The sequence below is a fragment of the Hesperophylax consimilis genome, chromosome 26, assembly GCF_061612785.1.
Source record: "Hesperophylax consimilis isolate HC1 chromosome 26, BYU_Hcon_1.0, whole genome shotgun sequence".
In the NCBI taxonomy this organism is placed as follows: domain Eukaryota; kingdom Metazoa; phylum Arthropoda; class Insecta; order Trichoptera; family Limnephilidae; genus Hesperophylax; species Hesperophylax consimilis.
In genome coordinates this window covers 13,463,560-13,485,024 of record NC_142861.1, presented here as the reverse complement: position 1 = coordinate 13,485,024, position 21,465 = coordinate 13,463,560, and the positions used below count along the sequence as shown (strand labels likewise).

The 21,465-nt window shown below is 34.6% G+C and overlaps 1 protein-coding gene across 1 annotated transcript; it reads right to left on the bottom strand.

The window, feature by feature from the left end:
- Nucleotides 1–250: 250 nt before the first annotated feature.
- Fip1 (Factor interacting with poly(A) polymerase 1) lies at nucleotides 251–20,820 on the bottom strand. Its single transcript, XM_089647049.1, has 9 exons — nucleotides 20,689–20,820; nucleotides 20,205–20,444; nucleotides 19,805–19,973; nucleotides 15,336–15,551; nucleotides 12,833–12,918; nucleotides 11,488–11,623; nucleotides 3,262–3,545; nucleotides 1,171–1,277; nucleotides 251–869 (listed from the first exon to the last, which is right to left on the bottom strand). The coding sequence occupies exons 1-9, from the start codon at nucleotides 20,809–20,811 to the stop codon at nucleotides 743–745; spliced, it is 1,488 nt and encodes a 495-aa protein (XP_089503175.1). The 5' UTR covers nucleotides 20,812–20,820; the 3' UTR covers nucleotides 251–742.
- Nucleotides 20,821–21,465: the final 645 nt, after the last annotated feature.

Here is a 21,465-nt window from a genome sequence, read left to right as displayed (position 1 = left end):
AAAAAGATGATGAAATACGGTCTCGTATTTTATTATTACAAATAAACATATATTATTAGATATATTCAAATTTTAACTGCAAACATTAAAAAAAAAAATGACTCACTAAACAAAAATTTATGATAATGAAAAAATATATAAATACACACTTATTTTATCAGACAAATGTATTTACAAACGTTATAAATTCACCTCATTTCTTTATTTTTTCATATAATTTTTTTTTTCAAATTGCGGCAGGTACCTTTGGTTTCATAAAGGTGCACATTTAAATTCTTTTGTGCTTAACTTGTACATTTGAATATAAAACGTGGTAATATTTCTCACCACATCAGTAATAGAGACCATATGAGTTGTTCCCAAAAGCGAACAAATTACTCTGAAGTTTCTCATTATCAAATTAATATAAATAAGTATTACCATTTTGAGTTTGTGACATTTATAAAAGTCTCGGTAACCAACGATCAGTTATTAAACATAACATTATAAAGCAGCTTTGCAGAAAAATGATTTACATAAATAAGATGGGAAATTCAACAGGCTGAAAAATAAAACTTTATTTGGGAACCTTACTTTTGGGTGTTTCATTGTATTTAAAATATGTATTCACAGCATTTTCCCTTCAAAATAACATTATTTTACTATCAATAATTAGTATCTTAGATTAGAGTACATAATGCTAGGTCCTTAAATAATATAAAGTAACTAAACATGCTCAGACATGGCGGGTGACGTGGAGGGGTTACTCGCTGTCCTCCTTCTCCTTGCGGTGGGAGGACTTCTTCTTGGAGCGGTGTCGGGAGTTGGGGGAGCGAGAGCGAGACTTGTGTCGGCGAGATCGCGATCGGGAACGCTCGCGCCGATGGGACCTGCACAAAACAATTATATATTAAACAGTGGTTAAGAAACATAACTCCATATCTGTAGCATGGGGATTCGATTCCCTTTGCAGTGCAAAAACATTTCAAACTTGTCTGTGTTGATGAAGAATTTTCAGTCTAAATGACAGCTATGAATATTCAAAAAGATTTAACAACTGTCTCGAACACTGATAAATTAAAAATAAAACTTACGTTTATTGATTTATTATAAACATATTTGGTTCTTTCACGTAATAATGTAGTTTTAATAGCGCTATGAATTCTGTCATAAAACCAAGAGGAAACTTACTTTTCGCGATGTCTATCAGGTTTGATAGATCTAGACCTATCCCTCTCTCCCCTATCTCTGTCCCTGTCACGTAATTCTAATTCTCTGTCATCTTCTTTTCTTGATTCCTGCAACAAAAAATATTCAAATTAAGGTCAATTGCATCGAAAATAGTTAAAGTTACATTTTAATTACAATAAAGGTAATGTTTTTTTTATCATTTCTTGCACAAATGGTTTGTTCCAACTTCGTTTAAATAAAAGATAACTGAATAGTTACAAAATATTAACTTTTATTTGTCTTAGCGATGTTGAGAGTTTAAAGTTAGATTTTGGTTTGGGTAAAGCTGTCAGCTGTCTTCCGTCACCGAGAATCGAAATTAACTTTACTAATTACTAGACATCGGATTATATGCACTAACAAAGTGCCAAAATATGCATGCAAATATCCACTAAAAACTCTTGATTTGCCCAAAATATGCACAATGCAAAATCCAAAAACCATTTATATTTTTATATATTTTAATTAAAGACCGTACAAAAACAGCAAAATATTCTTAAAATTATGCATAGTTTTTGTGACAATATACAACTAAGTATTTTTCCAAATTTTCGAGCTCAAATTTGTGACGTTTGTCACCCAGTATTAAATTGTACGCCGAAAACGACCTCTCTACGTCAACTGACGTCATTGGACAAATGGAGATATCTGTTTAGGCAGGGTATGACCTGTGCCGTTGATGTAGGCATTAATTTTTTTTTTTTTTTTAAATTTGCCGGTAACCCGGGCGTTTATTGACATCAATATTAATGTTCTTCATATCTTCAAGACTCTGGTTTTTAAGCAAAATAGAGTCTAACTTTTTACGAATCTTTTCTGATATTGAATTAGGAAGGGCGTTGGCGAGTTCTATCATTGTTTCCAGTATTTCTATTGCTTTAATTAGAGGAAGGATTTTTGTTTCCAATTTTTTTATGGTATCTGGTAACTTGTGAAAATGTGTTGAGATGAGGGTGATATTCTGTTTAATGGATGCGTCTTCAAATGCTAGCTTGCTTGAATGAATTGCAATGGCCTCAGAACTGTCAAATTGCCCAACTACTTGTTTTACGGCCTCAAAATTTTCAGCATAGAATAATACTGCCTTTAGCCAAGTACCCCATCGAGTAATTATGGGTTCTGGCGGCAATGCTAGATTTGGCAATTGCTCTTTATAAGACTGCACATGCGACGGAGAGGAAATCAATTTATTAACATTCCCATACTCTTGCCGTATCTCTTCTGCAAGGCGATGAAACCCGTGAGCTAAGCAGGTAATGTGTAGTAAATTTGGATAAAAAGGCTTGGCCAGCTTTCACCATGTATGGCGCAGCATCAGAAACAAACATGCAGATTTTTTCATCAGATGATACCTCCCGCTATTAAACGAAATATGCACGATTTGGGAAAAAAGGCTGAAATATGCATTAACGTCGTAATTAGAGAGTTATATGCATTTGCATATGCAAATATGCAAATGCATATAATCCGATGTCTACTAATTACCAATGACATCACAACATCTGAAGACAAGTAAATTTATTCAAATGTATGTACACTTCTATTGATACATTTATACTAGAATTGTTATATTGTACGAAACAGGCAAAATAATATTCCAATAAAAATAATATAGTCAAATCAAATTTACATACTAACCCACTCTTTGAGATTGTATTAAATTTTTTAAACTTTATTATATTACTACTGTAAATAAGTCATAAAGGTAAAAATCTAATGCAGAAATCGGGTTGAATATCTACAGAATACCCATAAAAGTAATTGTGTGTGTACTTTGATATGAACATACCAAATCCAAGGAAAATTCGAAGCCATTATGGTGGCAACACCGATAACTTTAAACTGACCTTTTTAATGTTGATGCAACTCAATTACGTTGAATCGCAGCTTAATTTTAGTTAGGGCTTAAACTCAATTTAAATATTTGACTTTAAACCTTACTTTAACTATTTCGATGCAAATGGCCCTTAATGTGTACATAAAATATAATCAAAAACGATTCTAAAGAAAATATTCAAATTAATTAATTACAGGGTGTGGGGCAAAACTTACATCTCCCTCCTTATCTCTGTCCCTTTCCCTCTCTCTCTCGCGTTCTCTATCCCTGTCCCTTTCCCTATTATCCCTATCTCTGTGCTCCATGTCTCTGGGTGGGTAGATGTGTGGCGGAGGAGGTCCGTAGCGGCCCATAGGCGGGGGCGGGCCCATGTTGGGGGGGCCCATGGGACCCATAGGACCCATTCCCGGTGGGCCGTGGCTCATGGGAGACGGGCCCAGGTTCATGGGGCCGGGAGTGAGTTCCTTGATGTCTCCGGGTGTCCAACCAGCCTCGGGACCTAAAGAGATAAAGTACATTTATTTATAGAGCGGAGACAGTTTACAGTTTAGTTCCTGTAAACATTTTACTATCTCCTATTTTAACTCATTCCTTTAACAGTAAGCCAGTCCCCTTTAAGTTCACCAGGGTTGTCACTGGATCTGAGGCTATAATAATAATCATTTTTATTCCAGGATGTGGGGAGGTTAGTGCAATCCCACATGTCCCATATAGGTATACAAATTGATTGTATAGTAGATATGTGAATACATAAGAAATACAAGTAAGTCTGAAGATTCATAAAAATAAACAGTAATTATGTGAACAAAACAATTTTTAAGAAATACAAGAAAATCTAAAAATAAATTAAATAAACAATAATGACATGAATTCAACAAACTTTAAGACATACAAGAAAATCTAGAAAAAAAAATAATTAAGAATAATTATGTAGGGCGTTTTAAGAGAGCTTGGGCCCAGCACTCACTCAGGAGTGGCGCTTGGTGCCTGGCTTTGCACGGCTGCAATGTGTAATGTGGCGGTATGATGGCGTGTCCGAGTGATTTAGACACATGAACTATCCAATCCATTTTTGGTGCTTTGACATTGACAGTTTATAGTTCCGAAAAGTAAATTTAGCAATAATTTTACTTTACATAATGTGTTTTGTATTTTTCTATTAATATTTTACTGTAAAGATACATTTTTTACACAGCTTACCAATTTAGCGACTTTATTAGATTATGTAAATACCAAAGTATTATCTTAAATCAGACTATGTTGCCAGTAACTACAGAATGTCTTTATGTACAATGTTTACAGCTGTTTTTCATTCACAAACAGATTTTGATTAGAAGTTACACGCAATAGGGCTACATATGGTTAGCCATGTGAAAAACACTCAATGCTCAAACCTAAACTTGCACATGTTTGACTTATTAATTGTCATTGTAATTGAAAAAGACAGTTTTACTGGAAATTGCAGTTGTTTAAATTGAAATGTTATATCCGTTGGTCTTAAAGGAATCAGGGGAATTAAAACAACCTTTCCAGGTCCACATCCGGCCAGTATTGTACACTCTATTATGAACGATTTTTTAAGATTTTACCTGCAAACTTGTACCATTGCACAATTCGGGTGGAATAAGGTTCCGTAATAAAATAATAAGACACTCTACTTTCAACACCAATTATGTGGGGAGAGTCCAAAGGACTGCGAGGAATTGAGAAATTCTGTAGGAAAATGAACAGTATCTTCAATATCGAGCAGTGTCTACAGAGTAGTATGCTTGCGTTGGAGCACCAATCTTCGAGAGAATCAAGTTATTTACATTGCATACTTGTTCGTTAGGTGACAGAATTGATCTCTCCTTCAACCAACAACGAAACTCTCATGTTGGTTTTAAGTTCCAATTTATTTACATATGGCCAAAGGCAAGATAATTTTAATGAACCATTAATTTCGTCAGCATGTGTACCTCTTGTTGGACATGGTAGATTCGTCCCAAACTATTAATGAGCAGTCACGCATCAGTTTTCTAGTATTGCTTTGTTTGGAAATACTACAAACACTGTTAGTATCATCAATAGCAATTTTTAGCAGGAATGTCACATGCGCGGTTCAGCCTCCTTCCAAAAGTGTAGCTGCAATGCCGTATGATGCGACGGCTAATGCAATTTTACCTGATCCTGCGCACAAGCAGATTGGATCTTGTACATCAGCAGACTATGTCTTCTGGTTCCATAATGTGTCTTCCCAGGTCTCATCTTTCCTCTCTACTCCCCCTTCATTTCCTGAAGGCTCCAAGAGGGAAGAGGGCCTCTGTTCATTGGTTCCGTGAAGGTCCCACGACGGAAGAGTCCACTTCTCCTAGGTTCCCTGAAGGCCTCACAAGGGAAGAGTTCACGGAGGTGGCTTCATCGCTCCTCTCAACTCTTCCTCGGTACCCTGAAGGCCCCACGAGTGAAGAAGGAGTATTTGAATGGTTCAATTTTCATCCCACAGGTATCTAGGGAAATAGAAGGTTCACTCCGAGTGCTAGAGTAAAGTCGAAACATGAGATGTGAACCTGTTTCTCGGATGCACCGTTGGTGACACTGTTCCACAGGTAATTCAGCCTGAGCATGGTAGCTCACACCTTGGCTTGGGGTGGCTATTGCAGGTCGTGTTACCACACCCTGAGCGATGGGTTCGCCACACTTCCTATGATAAAATATAATTAACTTTTCTTCTTCTGGGATCTCTCCTATCCGAGGTTGTCTATAATCGGGGAAAGTTTAACTTCATGGCTTCAAAACTTGTTCACTTAAAGGTACATATGCACAGGGTCCAGAAATTCATAATACAAGCAGCAAACTGGTGAATCAACATCACATAATTTCTCTAATAAACAATTAGCAGTGTTAATGTCAAGTGGTCCTGTATAATAATATAACGGCCCGTACAAAATATAAATTAATAATAATATATTATGTACATTCTAACGCGGCATCACATTCACTGGTCAAACGCATGGCACATATAATTTTGTATAGTTCATTTAGTTTGTTTGTTTAGTTCATTTATTCCCAAAGTGGTCTAAATCGACACCCAGTGTAAATGGGGGTCCACAAGAGCCCTTTAAACCCATTTTTTTTTGGTAATGTCACTTTTTTGGTTTCATTTGGAATAGTTTTCAATGTTTCTATCAAAGAAAATCTCGAAACATCCAAATTATCTGATGAAAATTATGTAGAAATTAATTATCACGAAATTCTTCCCCCTAATAAAGAAATAAATCCCCCCCCATGGATTTAATTATTATTATTGTAGGGAATTAGTGTTTTCTCTGAAATTCTCTAATCCCCCCCGGATTTGAAAATATTGTTGTGGGGAATTAGTAGAATACAATATTGTGGAAAATCCCAGTACTGAGCGGGAAAAATGCGCACATGGTCTATGGGACAAAAAAAGATTGGGGACCTCTGGTAATAAATAAGACCATTTTAGAAATATATCATATATTTGTGGCGCTATACAAATCAGTAGGCCACTTAAGGGTTAATAAAACTTTTGGAGCCGGGTCTACGCTTCGACCCATTTTAGGCATTAAACATGATATATTCACTTCCTGGTGACTGTCATATCGAAAAAATTGTACCACTTCAAATGTGATGTAGATTCACCAGTTTCCCGGTTTTCCGGATACCTTGTATTACAACATTGAGCAAAGCTGCACCTGAAGAAGTTAAGTTAATTTGGCCAGTTAACGGCTGAGTCGATAAATTTATTTATTTATTTATTATTGGATAATTTGTATAGCGCCGCTTTTGTGAGATATCACCTCAGGGGCGCTTTACAGTTGATGCAGGTATTACAGAAAATATAAATATTACAAAAATAGAGTGAAGTTAAGTTAAGTAAAATGAAGTATAGGAACAGGTGACACGAAGATAGAAGATGGAGACTCTGAAGCCAGAATCCTAGGTGGTGAAGAAACTGGGCCAACTGCTGCAGCGAAAGAGTCCACCGCGTCCACTAACAGTGCCAGCACGAGGTTCGTCATCCGTCCAGGTATGTGTCTGCTGCTAATAAAGCGCTGACACACTATCCTCTCACAGATACCAGACCTTGGCAGCACCGCTGTGACGTTCTACGAAGAGAGAAGATGGAGGCTCTGCAGCAAGAATCCTAAGTGGTGAAGGAACTGGACCAGCTGCTACAGTAAGAGAGTCCACCGCGTCCAACAACAGCGTCCAGGTATGTATCTGCTGTTAATAAAGCGCTGACACCTCACACAGATAAGAGACCCTGGCAGCACCGCTGTGACGTTCGGCAAGTCCATCATTTATCTCCATGTAATCCTGTTACTGGTAATTGTTGAAGTGGTGCATTCTGTCCGCAATAAAAAGCGACGGTTGGGTAATAAATTACCCTGGGCTTAGTAAAAAACTTGCAGGGTCCAAGCTTGCCCAGTTTCCGAGAATTTTATTGAAAACATCTGGAGTGCATTTACCGATCGCCGTTCGTTTCGAATGTCCAATATTTTTGAGCAAATTTCCGAATATTCACTTTTAATGCGTCGGATAACCACCCAGTCACCCTTCATCATTACAAAAGTAACATTTAATCTACCATCGAAGAGATAACGATTTATCAGTAATATCCAAAAAATATTTAATTAACTATTTCTGTAAAATTTTAAGACAAAAACACAACATTAAAATATTAGCCTACTCTCAAAGTGTTAATGTTTGTAAAATATTATTTATACAAAACAAAATTAATATACTACATAGTATGTATCATCTTCATAATATCATCACTAGTAATATAATGCTAAGTTGTTCAATATTGTCACCAAAACTATTTCAAGTCAACCTTGATATTATCCGTGAACATATGCTGCTAATTTATAGTTTGTCATCAAAATCAAATTCATTTTTGACAATTAGTTATAACAATATTATTTCCTTATTTCTTTTAAAATGAATAATTTCTTCACTGAGGAATTAGATAAAACGCTTAATATTTCAGAATATATTTGTCATACTTTAAAAGATTGTAATAAAATCGTGGATAAAATAACTAATTCATTCTCTGTACTCCATTTAAATATCAGATCAATGAAACAAAATTTCAATGAATTTTTACTCTCAATTAATTTACTAAATCATAAACCGGACGTTATAGTTTTAACGGAAGCATTCACCAACGTATACAATAAATTTTGCATACCAGAATATACCTACTTCGCAACATCTTGTGCTATTAATAGAAATAGTGGTATTGTTGTATTTGTTAAATCTTGCTATTCAAACATCGCAGTGGAAGAAGTACCTATGCAGCGAGTTAATTGCTTAGATATTAATCTAAATGTAAATAAAATGTGTTTTAATATTATTGCAATTTACCGAACACACGGATCAAACGAGTACACATTTATGGATGAATTGAGAAGCATTATCTTATCAAAAAAAAATAAACAGAACATAACAATAATCGGCGATTTCAACATAGATGTTTCAAACGAAAATAGTAACAGAATAAAAACTGAATTTATCAATTATATGACGGAAATGAATTTCATATTGTGTATAAATAAATATACTAGAGAAATTACGGGTCAACGTCCATCTTGTATCGACCACATATGGAGTAACACTAAAGATACCGACAAATTACACACGATAATATTAAAAAATAATATTACTGATCATCACACTTGCATCTATATACAAAAACTTAATATTAATAATTATATTGATTCAAAATGCAATACTTTTACAAAAAATTCACTAAACCATCATAAATTAAGCCTAAAAATAAAAACAGAAACATGGCGTTCCGTATTAGAATCAACATGTGCTGAAACATGCGCAAATATTTTTGATAATATACTATGCAATTATATTACAGCATCAACAGATATTAAAACCATAAAAATTAAATCAAAATTCAAAAAAATAAAACCATGGATTTCACATGGCTTAATCGTGTCTATTAGAAAAAAAGAAGAGTTATATCGCTTGACAAAGAAATTTCCCTTAGATAAAAAAATATACACAGATTATAAAAAATTTAGGAACAAATTAACCTGTTTACTAAAAACAACTAAAGAAAACTTTTACAAAAATGAAATTGATGTGGCTAAACAAAATGTAAAACATATATGGAAAACAATAAATGAAATAAATAGTAGAAAAAACAAAAAGACTCAAATTAAAAAAATTAATATCGGAAAAAATTCTATTAATGCCCTAATGGAACCGACAAAATGTGCTAATGCCTTCAATAAATATTTCGCTAACGTCGGACAAAATTTAGCTACACGGATTGATGAAAATTATAAAATAGATAATTTCGAAAAGGACTGTCACAAACAAAATAATCTGTCAGTTTTCAAACCGGTAACAACAGATGACATAAAAAATATTATAAGTGAATTAAAAGGTGCATCTGCACCAGGGTTTGATGGAGTCACAGTAGAAATGTTGAAAAATTATAATGAATTATTAATTCCAATTACACACATTATAAATATTAGTTTAAATAGTGGAATATTCCCCTCCGTTTATAAAAAATCTATTGTAACACCCGTTTTTAAATCTGGCAGCCCTGAAGAAATATCAAACTATCGACCCATATCTGTTGTCTCAAACATTGCAAAAATTTTCGAAAAGATCGTAAAAAAGCAACTTTTATACTATATTGAAAATAATAAAATAATTAGTCCTAGCCAATTTGGATTTAGAGAGAAACTAGGCACTCATGATGCCATTGCAGAACTAACTTCAACTATATACCGTGCATTAGATAAAAAAAATAAATGCCTTGGCATTTTCATTGATTTACGTAAGGCTTTTGATAGTATCTCCCATACAAAACTAATTAATAAATTAAATGATATCGGTATTATTGGTAAGGTAAGGTATTGGCTGCAAAGCTATCTAACTCAAAGAAACCAAAAAGTAAAACTTAATAACTCACTTAGCGTAGATGAAACTTTAGAATTTGGAATTCCCCAAGGGACTGTTATTGGACCAATTTTATTTATAATTTACGTTAACCATATGTTTAAATTATCACTTAATGGTAAACTTATATCCTTTGCTGACGACACTGCAATAATTATCGAAAAAAAGACATGGAACGAAATTACCAATGCAGCGAATCAGGATATGAAGGTTATAAAAAATTGGTTCGATGGCAATTTATTATCACTTAACACAGAAAAAACATATTGTATTCCTTTCACTCTACAAGAAGATGTGCCAAATAACCTAATTAACATAACAATTCATTCTAAAAACTGTGTAAATGACGGTACATGTAATACGGACTGCGCGAAACTAAATCATAAATCCAATATAAAATATCTTGGTATCTTAATAGATAAAAATGTTAAATGGAAAGACCATATTAATCTCACTGTTGAAAGAATAAGAAAACTTATCTATATTTTCTATAATATACGAAATATTTTAAATAAGAAAACTATCAAAATTGTCTATTATGCATTAATTCAGTCCTTATTGCAGTACGGGATTATTGGGTGGGGAGGGGCTTTTAAGGCTTCTTTACAGCCCATAATTACAATTCAAAGAATAATTATAAAAATCATCCTTAGAAAACCATATGACTCCCCTACTTTAGAGATATTTCAGGAATTTAATGTACCATCTATGACAGAATTGTATAAGAGAATCGCCTTATATCAAATTTATAAAGAATATTTTATTTATAAAATTCACCCCTCAGATAGCATAAGCAATAGATTCAAAACAAATGGCTTAATAGCCATTCCTATGCTTAGAACGACCACGGCTCAGCACCACTATTCGTATTTAGGTGTGAGATGGTACAATATATTATTGTCCAAAAATAAAATTAGTGTAACCGAAACTGTGAATTATGAACAATTCAAAAAGTTAATTAAGTCCCTAAAATTGGATAATGATATATTGTACCCCTAATTTTCTTACACTTACTCAATCTGTAAAAAATATATATTAATTTGATTGTCTTTAAAAAAAAACTACTTTTCTAAATTTTTCTTGATATATTGTACCCTTAATTTCCTCACGCTTACTTAATCTGTAAAAAGATGAATTATTTTAATTATCTTTAAAAAAACAATTTTCTAATTTGTGTACCTATGTTAATATTATGTTTGTATTTATTTCAAAAGTTTTTGATTATTGTTTAAAAAATCATTAGAACTAAATGTAAAGACTCCTCCCATAAACACGAGCTCCTGGAGCTCAACTTATGGAGAAATAGAATAATAATGAACAAATTATTTATAAGTCTGCATATTGTTATCATTTATAATGTTCAATAATAAATAAAAAAAAAAAAAAAAAAAAAAAAAATTTCCGATTAGTATGATGGTACATAGTAGGAGTTTTTCAAATACTGTCAAGAATTTTGTAGCTTCGGAAATGTTTGTCTTTCTTTAGAAAAAAAAAGTTGTGGTTACCCCAGTTCTCTTCCTGGTGGTACGGTGGGGGATAGAAGGGCTGGTCCCCGAAGAACTCGGGTCCCCCGGGTGGAGGCAGGCTCATGTCCGGGAAGCCCTTCGTCCGGGAGTATTCTCTCCTGTCCGCTGTCATCACCTGGCCAGACATAAATATTATTTTATTTTGGTTGTTATGCAACTCACCTGCTAAAAATAAAAATTTTGTAATGCAATGTTTTTCAAAAGTACTATAATATTATAAATAGAAATGTCTTTTAGGGTTTTGTTGATTTATTTTTCAGTGTTGAAGAATTATGCGTATGAACGGTACGAAGTACTGCAATAGCAGTGTAGAAATTATACATTCGTTTTGCCTTTAAATATTACTATATAAAATGTCACTTTATCAATCGTGGTATTGAATTGTTTATGTGCGCTTTAACAAAAACATGTTGTATTTATTGAAGTTTGTTGTCGGCCTCTACAGCAGTTGAACCATGGCTGCCCATATTTAGGTCTCATCGCTCTAGGCCTTGAGCCATGGGGTGTCCGGATAAGTCATCAAAATAACAATTTAACACACCTTTAAAAAGTGATATGAAGTCATGAAACAAAAACTAGTTAAATAGGTTAAGTTCATAGATTAGTTTTTTTTCATCGCTTTTATTTCACTTGTGATGAATAGTCATTGTGTTGAGTTATTATTGAAATGGCTGCCTAAATTTCTGTAGACTATTTTTACTAATTTATTTATGTTTTAAAAATAGATAAATTACATAACCTTAAAATATGATAAAAATAGGTTTATTCATTGGCTTTAAATCACAGAAAGCAGTTTATAGCAGTTTCCGTATTAATATATTCGGAGGTGCGCCATCAAATCCAAAACAGAATACCCGGAAACCTCGGAGTGGTTAAAGGCAAAATCAGGAATTGCATTTATTTGATGGGAAAGTGGAGTTTTTGCCATGGAGGAAACATTACAGTAGTAAAACATGATTTTTTTTTATAGTGAATACCTCACAAGAGTCCCAACTGCTCCCGTCTGGAGCCAGTGAGACTATGGCATCCCCAATTGGGGGATGTTGGAGGCTGAAGGTAAGTGGGGAAGGGAAAGAGGAAGGTGGGGAAGTATTTCAAGTCAACAATCAATATAATGACCCAGTTATATATATAAGTATTGATAAATGGAGTCTAACAATTCAGCAGAATAATGAAGATGAAGAAAGAACAAAGCCAAGTGATTTAGTGAAAAGGATATCTTATCATCACAACACGGGCATTAGCCTAGTATGGTAGTTAAAAAAATGTCAAAAAATGTAACATGTAAACATTTATTAGATAATAAAAAAAATAAGGTGTCTACCTGAATAGCATTGTGCAAAGTATCGTGCATGGAGGGCGGGGGCTCCGAGGTCATCATGTCATCCAGCGAGCCGTCCCTCCGCATACCTACAACCAAACGTAACCATCATCAATATCAGCCGTGCTCTATTCACCATCAGAGAAAGGACTTCTCAAGCTCAACGGTAGGGAGTATTATCCTCCTGCAAATGTGCACTTCAGATGTAATAATGTATGTATGTTGCAATCCCTATAGTGTCAGTTCGTGAATACAAATTTGTTTACCTTCTTTCGATTTTTTTTTTTTGTTATTAACAAAATTTTTGATACATATACAGGGCTTCCCTAACTGTGAGTCGCGACGCCCCGGGGCGCCGCGGGATCATCCCAGGGGCGTCGTGAGGCAATCTTTATAGCGAGAATATCGTTCCATCAGCACTGCAGCGTTAAGGGTTTTATTACCGTTTGCGACATCATACTTGTGTGAGACAGGTTTCTCTGCAGTTGTAGTAATTAAGAATAAATACAGATCAAAAATAAATTTAGAGGCAGAGACGAGAATGGCGATTTCGAAACTTCAACCTCGTTTTGAGAAACTATGCTCTATGAAAAGCAAGCACATCCTTCTCATTAATACCAAAGAAAAAATGCTTTTTAATTATCTTTTTTGTTTGCTTCCATTTCTATTTTTATGTTGTGTTCTTTATTTTCTAATAAAAAATTTAGATACTATTTGGAGTTTTTCTGACAAAAGTTTGGGAAGCCCTGACATATACAATTCAGGTACATACATAGTAATATAGAATGAAAGAGTAACAAAAAAATCCCACAAAGGCGAAGCCTGAGCGTGGGTATTATAGTGTAAGGATAAAACAGTGGTGTTAAAAATATATTTTTTTTAAACTTGTAAAAAGTATCTATAGAGATCAATGTGATTGGTTTTATTTACAGAAATACACAATACCAAGTATACTTTAATAATTATAATTTAATATCAAACAAAAATTATTTCAGAAAAATGAACAGAAAGGTTCCCGTTTCAAAATTCATATTTCGACATGATAGTTTTATACATACAAGGGCGTGGATCAAAAGCTAGTTAATAATATAATAATGTTAATAATTTGTTAATAATGCCATAACTTTAGGCAAAACAATAAAAAATAAATATTACAAAACTAATAAGTTCATATTATTCATAAAAGCAAAGCAGAAAACTTTTGGCTAGTTGATTTAAATACCTGTGCCTAGACTGTTGGTCGTGAGTTCCTATTATATCTGTACTAAATTTTATGAAGTTGCTGAATAATAATATGTATAACTTTGGGTATTTTTGTGCCTTTGGTACATGCCATGGTACATGGATAGCAGTAGAGAGAATATATTTTTTAATTTCGTGTAAAGTGGTATTTTTACAGTTTACAAGAAAAAAGGTCATAAAAAGAAATTCCTCTATTTTTGAAATTATAATTTTAACATTTTTAATTGCATAAGTCTGTTTGTAATATTAAAATCTGAAAGAGTTTCTCATCTGCATTTTATGGTGGTACATCTTATATTGTTAGCTACATATTTAAATATTGGTGCTGTAGTCATATGGATTGCAGGTGCGTTCTGTCGGCCAATAAGGAAACTACTCCAGCTGCCGCAGGAGGTAAAGAAGGAATTGAATGGACCTACCGGACACCCGGGAACAGGCGGTTCCGTTCCAACGGCCAACGGCTGGGAATTCAAACTGCGCAACCTTAACCTTGCAGATTATTTGAATGTTATTATTGTCCTAAACTGTGAAGCCATTTTTTTTTTTTCAAAGGAAGCAAATACTTTGGGGTGTGATGTTATATATTAAATGATAAAACACACTTTGTAATACACAACTTTTTTATTGAATTAATAACTGACAGCCAATCAGGTATTAATAGTTATTACAATAGCCCTGATGAAGCTTGAGATGAGCGAAACCTGGTTGGTTGTCAGTTATTAATTCAATAAAAAGGTGGTGTATTACAAAGTGTGTTTTTTCATTTAATATAATATCATATTTCATTGCAACCATTTCCTTAGCGTTTTATAAGTAACATTATGTGAAATGATTACTATGTACATTGTAACATATTTTCTGTAAATGATTTGCTTTCCAAACCAGTACTTCATTCTGGGATACATTCAAAAACAGCAAAACAATTGCAATTAATGTCAACCGGCAATATATCTAAATAAATCATGAATCTGACAAATTAATAAATTTAAAGAAATATGTTCAAAAACAGTGAAACTATTGGAAAATTAATGTCAACCGGTAATTTTTCTAAATAAATCAAGAATCTGAAAAATTATTCAATTTAAAGTGTGATGGCAAAATCTCTGAATCCCCCAGAGGTAAAAAATAATAATAGTAAAGAAGGGAATAGACCAGTAGCCTTCCAAAGGGCAGAGCTACTGATGATTAGATATCCAAACTGGATAATTGGATATCCAAAGCTGGACAAAGGAAACAATCAATGTGTGGAATAAATAGAAATAACCTGGTGGCGGGCCCGCCTTCCTGACGGTGACCAACCCCATGGGGGTGTATTTGCTATTGTCGTTGAGGATGGGCGTGAGCTGGCGCAGCTGTGAGCCGGGCGGCCCGGCACCCCCCAGCTGCCCGAGCCCCACACCCGACTCCTGCACGCGCACCCGCTTCTGTCGCTCGCAGTATGCGCGCCACGTGTCCTCGTTGAAGCCGTAATTGAAGTAGTCTGAAATTTAAAACAATGCATTATTATTTTTTTTTTATTTGATACCTTAAGAGCTCCCTTGTAATGCCGCCGGGTCAAGGAAGGGGCAGTAGGAAGGGAAGTTAATGCGGGCATTTAAGAAGCCTGGATTAAATGTAGGAGGAAAGACAGTAGCTCATTACACATAAATTGGAGTCTGCGAAATGACCCGTTCTCATTAAATTTAAAAATCTCAAACTATTATTAACATAAAACTAAAAAACATAAAACTATTATTAACATAAATAACATAAACTAATAAGGAATTCCTATTGATTACATTAATTATGTCAGTTTGATGAATCAATTGCATCTAATAACACTGTCTGACAGGAGAATTATTTCAGACCTGGTTGTGTTACACAGAGTCATTAACAACTTAATTGATAGTCCTGCCATCCTTGGCACTATTAAACTACATGTGCCAACTAGGAATACAAGACAAAATATAACATTCTTCTGTAATACATACTCGACCAACTATCAGACACACTCACTGACCAATAGGATGCATGATCTGGGCAACAAGTATGGGGATGCAATTGATTTATTTATTGACTTAAGCATAGAATTAAGCATAATCTACACCAACACTTTGTTGAATCCTACAAATTAGAGTAGCGTTGGTAAATTAGTTTTAATGATCTGTCTTATATGTAGTGTTGTTGTAATTTCTTTTTTACTTTATGTTACTCTTACGTTTTACTAATATTGCTTCATATTTTTTAACATTTTCTCATTATACTTTTTTTTTTTTTTTTTTTTTTAATATTTACTCCACACAGGAGGCCCTGAAGAAAATAATTTCCCTCAGGGCCTATGTCATCTTTGGGGATGCTGTGTGGAGGGTCTTTTTGTGGAGAGGAAGGAGTGAACATGGGTCTTGAAGAGTCCCATGTTGTAGGAGGGAGGAAACACAGAGGCCGGCAGTTCGTTCCACAGCCGAGCTGTTGAACTTAAGAACGAATCGTAGAAGCGACCCGTTCTCATGTGACAAGTGTCAACTGTGTACAAATGTTGGGCGCGCGTTTGGCGTGTATCCCGACTACGCACCGGTGCCGAAGGGATCAATGACGCTAGTTCCTCAGAGCATCTTCCATTGTAATACCGATAGAACAAGGACAGCATACCTACCTGACGCCTGTGCTCTAAAGATTGCAGTCCGTTTGTTAAGATTGGGGAATCCATCAAACGGACCGCCCGTTTCTGCACAGAGTCAAGGGTTTTTTTCAGGTATTTAGGGGCTCCAGACCAGAGATGGCTGCCAAATTCGACCGTAGGGCGCACTTGCGATTTGTACAGGGTGAGCAGTTGTGTACTATTAAAGTATCTGCGGGCCCTGTACAGTACGCCCAGCTTCTGAGAGGCCAACTTTACTCTGGCTTCGATGGAGCCCCCGTACCTGAGCTGGTCACTTATAGTTACATCAAGCATATCAATGGAAGGCCTGTTCGGAAGATTGCTTCCGTTGAAGGAGACTAGATTATCATTTGGATCCCTTTTAGACGTAATCAGACAGGATTGGGTCTTTGAAACATTAAATTCGACGAGATTATTTTTACCCCAGGAGGAAATACTCTCGAGATAACCGTCCATTCTCTGCTTCAAAGCCCTCCGAGCCGTTGGAGTTTGTGTGCCCTTTGGGGGCTTATCAAACAAAAAGCTATCATGAACTGTACTGTCATCCGCGTAACAATGAATCGGTGCACATGTCAAAAGGTCATTGATGTGCAACAAAAACAAAGTCGGAGACAGAACCGATCCCTGTGGGACGCCAGCATTTATGGAGTGCGAGGAAGAGGTGAAACCGTCAGCAACCGCCTGAATCGACCTATCCCTTAAAAAGTTAGCAATCCACGTACACAGGGATGCGGGAAGTCCGTAAGAATGCAATTTGTTGACAAGTCCTCGGTGCCAGACCCGGTCAAAGGCCTTGGATATGTCTAGTGCGACCGTTTGGGTCTCACCGTGACGTTCCATACTTGTAATCACAATTTTACAAGTGTGTATTTTTTACCTTCTTTAAAATGGATTACATCTATTTACTGTCAATATCTCCTGTATAATACATATTCTCTTATTGTACTGCATCATGTATCACTTCTATGTAAAAGCCTTTTTAGGCGTATATATAAATAAATAAATAAACTGTGAAAGGTTGAGTTTTACGCAGAAGCACCGGTGAACAAGGGATGCTGACCCCTTCAAGCAGGTTCCATTAAAATATCTGTAGAACAGATTCACCACCTACATTGAGTCTGTGCATTAGAGATGGCAATCGGACTGTTCACAACGGATTGTCAATCAGACTTTGCACAAAATCAAGCGGGTTTAGCAAGCATGTACTTGGGAGCTCCAGACAGGTGGTTTGTTGTTGTTGAAGGAAACAATGGTAGAGTTCTGCCACTGAAAACTCCATTGAATGCCTGTAGCAGTACATAACAGAGTTGTGACGCATGGAGGCTTTAGCATGTATAGCAAAAAGGCGAGTAAGGAGAATACATGAAGAGCAATATGGAAGGAGTCGGGAATGTTCCAGAAAGACACACCCAAGTGAATTAAATACTTTACGTGTGTTTTGTCAAGAGTTTGAATAATAAAAAGAAGTACATACTAACCTGAATATAGTTAATAGTGCATACCAGGACAGATGAACATATCTACCAGTCATGTGCTATTACTGACATCTTTTCTGAGATTTGCTTTTAGCCATGCATAAAAATGTCATTCATATCTTTATAGAATTTTTACCTAAAACTACTGTTTTTAATACGCATTTAAAAACAAACTTTTGATTCAACTTCATGATAATAATGAATGACTTTTTGCATTTACGATTATTGAAAATAGTTATATTTAATATTATTTTCGTTAATATTAATTAATACATCATTGAAGAAGAATATTAATTAATACCCTAGTAAAATCCTTCAAAGCGCTCTATAATACACGTAATTTATTTATATGAAAAAGCCAGGGCTTTTCAAATGCTTGGCTTCCTTTGCAGAACTTTAACTGATTTTAAGTCCTTAGATTGTATGACAACCCTCTATATTTCAGTAGTTAGAAGTCAAGTGGAATATAATTCAACTATTTGGTCCCCTTTATATAAAGTTCACTCTAACAATATAGAAAGAATTCAGCACAAATTTGTTAGGTGGATTTATTTGGTCCCCTTTGTATAAAGTTCACTCTAAAAATATAGAAAAAGAAATTTCCAAATGAATATGTTAATTATGTCAGTTTGATGAATCAATTGTATCTAATAACACTGTGTGACAGGAGAATTATATCAGACCTGGTTGTATTACACAGTCATTGACAACTTAATTGACAGCCCTGCAATCATTGCCACTATTAAATTCCATGTACCGACTAGGAACACAAGACAAAATGTAACGTTCTTCTGCAATACCAACTATCAGATACTCTCACTAACCAACAGAATAGATGATCTGGGCAACAAGTTTGGGGGTACTGTTAACATTTTCGCTGACTCCGTTTATAGAATTAAGTGTAATCTATACCAGCACTTTGTTGAATCCTACAAATTATAGTAGCATTAGTAATGTATTTTTAGAGATTTGTTTTATATGTAGTATTGTTCTAGTTTCTATATTATTTTATTTTACTGTTACATGTTTTACTGATAATGTTTCATTTTCAGTTTAATGTTATTTCATGCATTAAAAACATTGTGTATAGTATTCGATAGCTCACTAGCTATATTCTGATTTAAAATCCATATAAAATCCCGACTGGGCGCAAACCAAATATTATATGTATATGTATATATATACAAAACAAATAATATATAATATATGTATTTATATCACCCGGTTTTTTTATTTACATAATTTGACAGTAATTCTAATTAGAAGTTTGTTTGATTTTTTACAATTTATTATTATTAATTATCTTTACGTTTTTGTACCTAATTTTGAACGAGAGGGACCCAGCGTTTAAAGCCCCTAGTTAAGAGATTTTTTTAGGTTGGCAGTACCTACCTACTGAACCTCACTTTGATTAGTATCAACAATGTTATGTCAAATATAAAGGATTTTATGTAAGTATTAATTAATAATTAAGAAAATAATATTAAATATCACTATTTTCAATAATCGGAAATGCAAAAAGTCATTCATTTTCATAATTAAGTTGAATCAAAAGTTAACTCAACCTATACCACTACGTTCAGATTCTCATAAAAAAATTAGTTAGGATAAATTCCTTACCTGTCAGATCAGCACCAGGTTTCCTCCAGGGTTTATCCTCCAACACGTCTATGTTAAACTCCTGCGCTGGCACTCCGTTGATGGTGCCAACTGAATCAAACTCATCCACGCTGAACTTCCCCGTCTGCTTCTGCTTGTCGAGATTTGGTTGCACTATGAGCCCTCCTCGCTGGAATGGAGAGGGAAAAAAAATATTTAATAAAAACTAACTACGTTTAGCAAAAAAAATTATGCTTCAATGAATTTACATATTCAGACCTTTCATTGTAAGCTACCCCATTCGCAGTTTGAAGAGTTGTCAATTTGATTTTATACTTATAGAAAACATTATGGAGTTCTATGAACACAAAAAACATTTGACTATAAACAGGAACTTTCAGGAATAACATATTTCACGAACCTTTATATTTAAATTTGAGTAAGGCGCAGTGGGTGAGGTTTTGATGTCTCCTATAATAACTTTGACATCATCTTCACTATCGTCAGAGTCAGAATCTCCATTTTCATGTCCATCGTCAATCTGGTCCTCCTCCGGTTGTTCTCCATCCTCGAAATGTTCATCATTTAGATGGGATTCATCTATTTTATCTTCTTCATCTTCTGCTGCTGCTTCATCGGCTGGCTTTTCCGGCGTTTCTTCCTTTGAAAAGAAAACATATCCTCAGTTAAACAATAAGTGCAATTTAAACGGTATCCAAGGATTTTTAATACGTTAACAATGCAAATAAAGATCTTTTAAACACATTAACACTCACTGTAGGCAAACATTCATTCTAATATATCAGTAAATGCTCCGTTACATTCAAATTGTTGTACAAATTGTTTAGGTTATGTTTTTCAATGTTTGATGACAATAAACTAATTTTAAAGAAATATTTTCTTACAGGTGCAGCGGGAGTTGAATCTCCATTTGGCATTTTTTCTGCTTCATTTTCAGGCCCGTCGGGATTGGAATCACCATATAACCAATTGTCATCATTATCATCAACCATCGAAACGTCCGCCATTTTCGGTGGTTTTATTAATCATAGACAACGGATATTAGAAATGTCACAAAACTATTATTCCGATGTTGCAATGTTACAAATTCTTAAAATTTACATACCACGTACTTATGATTTTGGGAGGTCTACAGTGAATGTTCTTTCATGCCTGTGACAGACTAGACCATACGCTAAAGTGTATCAGACCCTTAACTGTTGGGATATTTGAATATAATACCTACATGTAACCAAATATTGTTTATCACGTTCAAATAAAATAGTGAGGTAAAATAATTCAATCTGTATCTTCATGTAAAAAAATAGGTAGTTAAAAGTAATCAATCTATTTTTAAAGTTCAACTAACGATTCTTATTCGTGGTTTTTAAAGTCTCGTCATAAACACATTTTCAAATATTTCCATTTGACGAATGAAATTGCAGCTGAAATATTCATCTGGCGTAAGTGTTGATAATTGTGTCATGCGTCCGTCGTTTTGAAGAAGAGATCCGGGTAAAGTGGCGGAATTCCGCCTTAATGTAAGTATTACTCCTTACTACATCGTATCCTTATTGCTTAAGCTGACAATATGTTTTCAGCATATTGCTCGCCATAAATTACCAATGTGAATGTATGGCAAGCTATATGCTGAAATAGGCCAAGCCACGAAAATAAAGCGC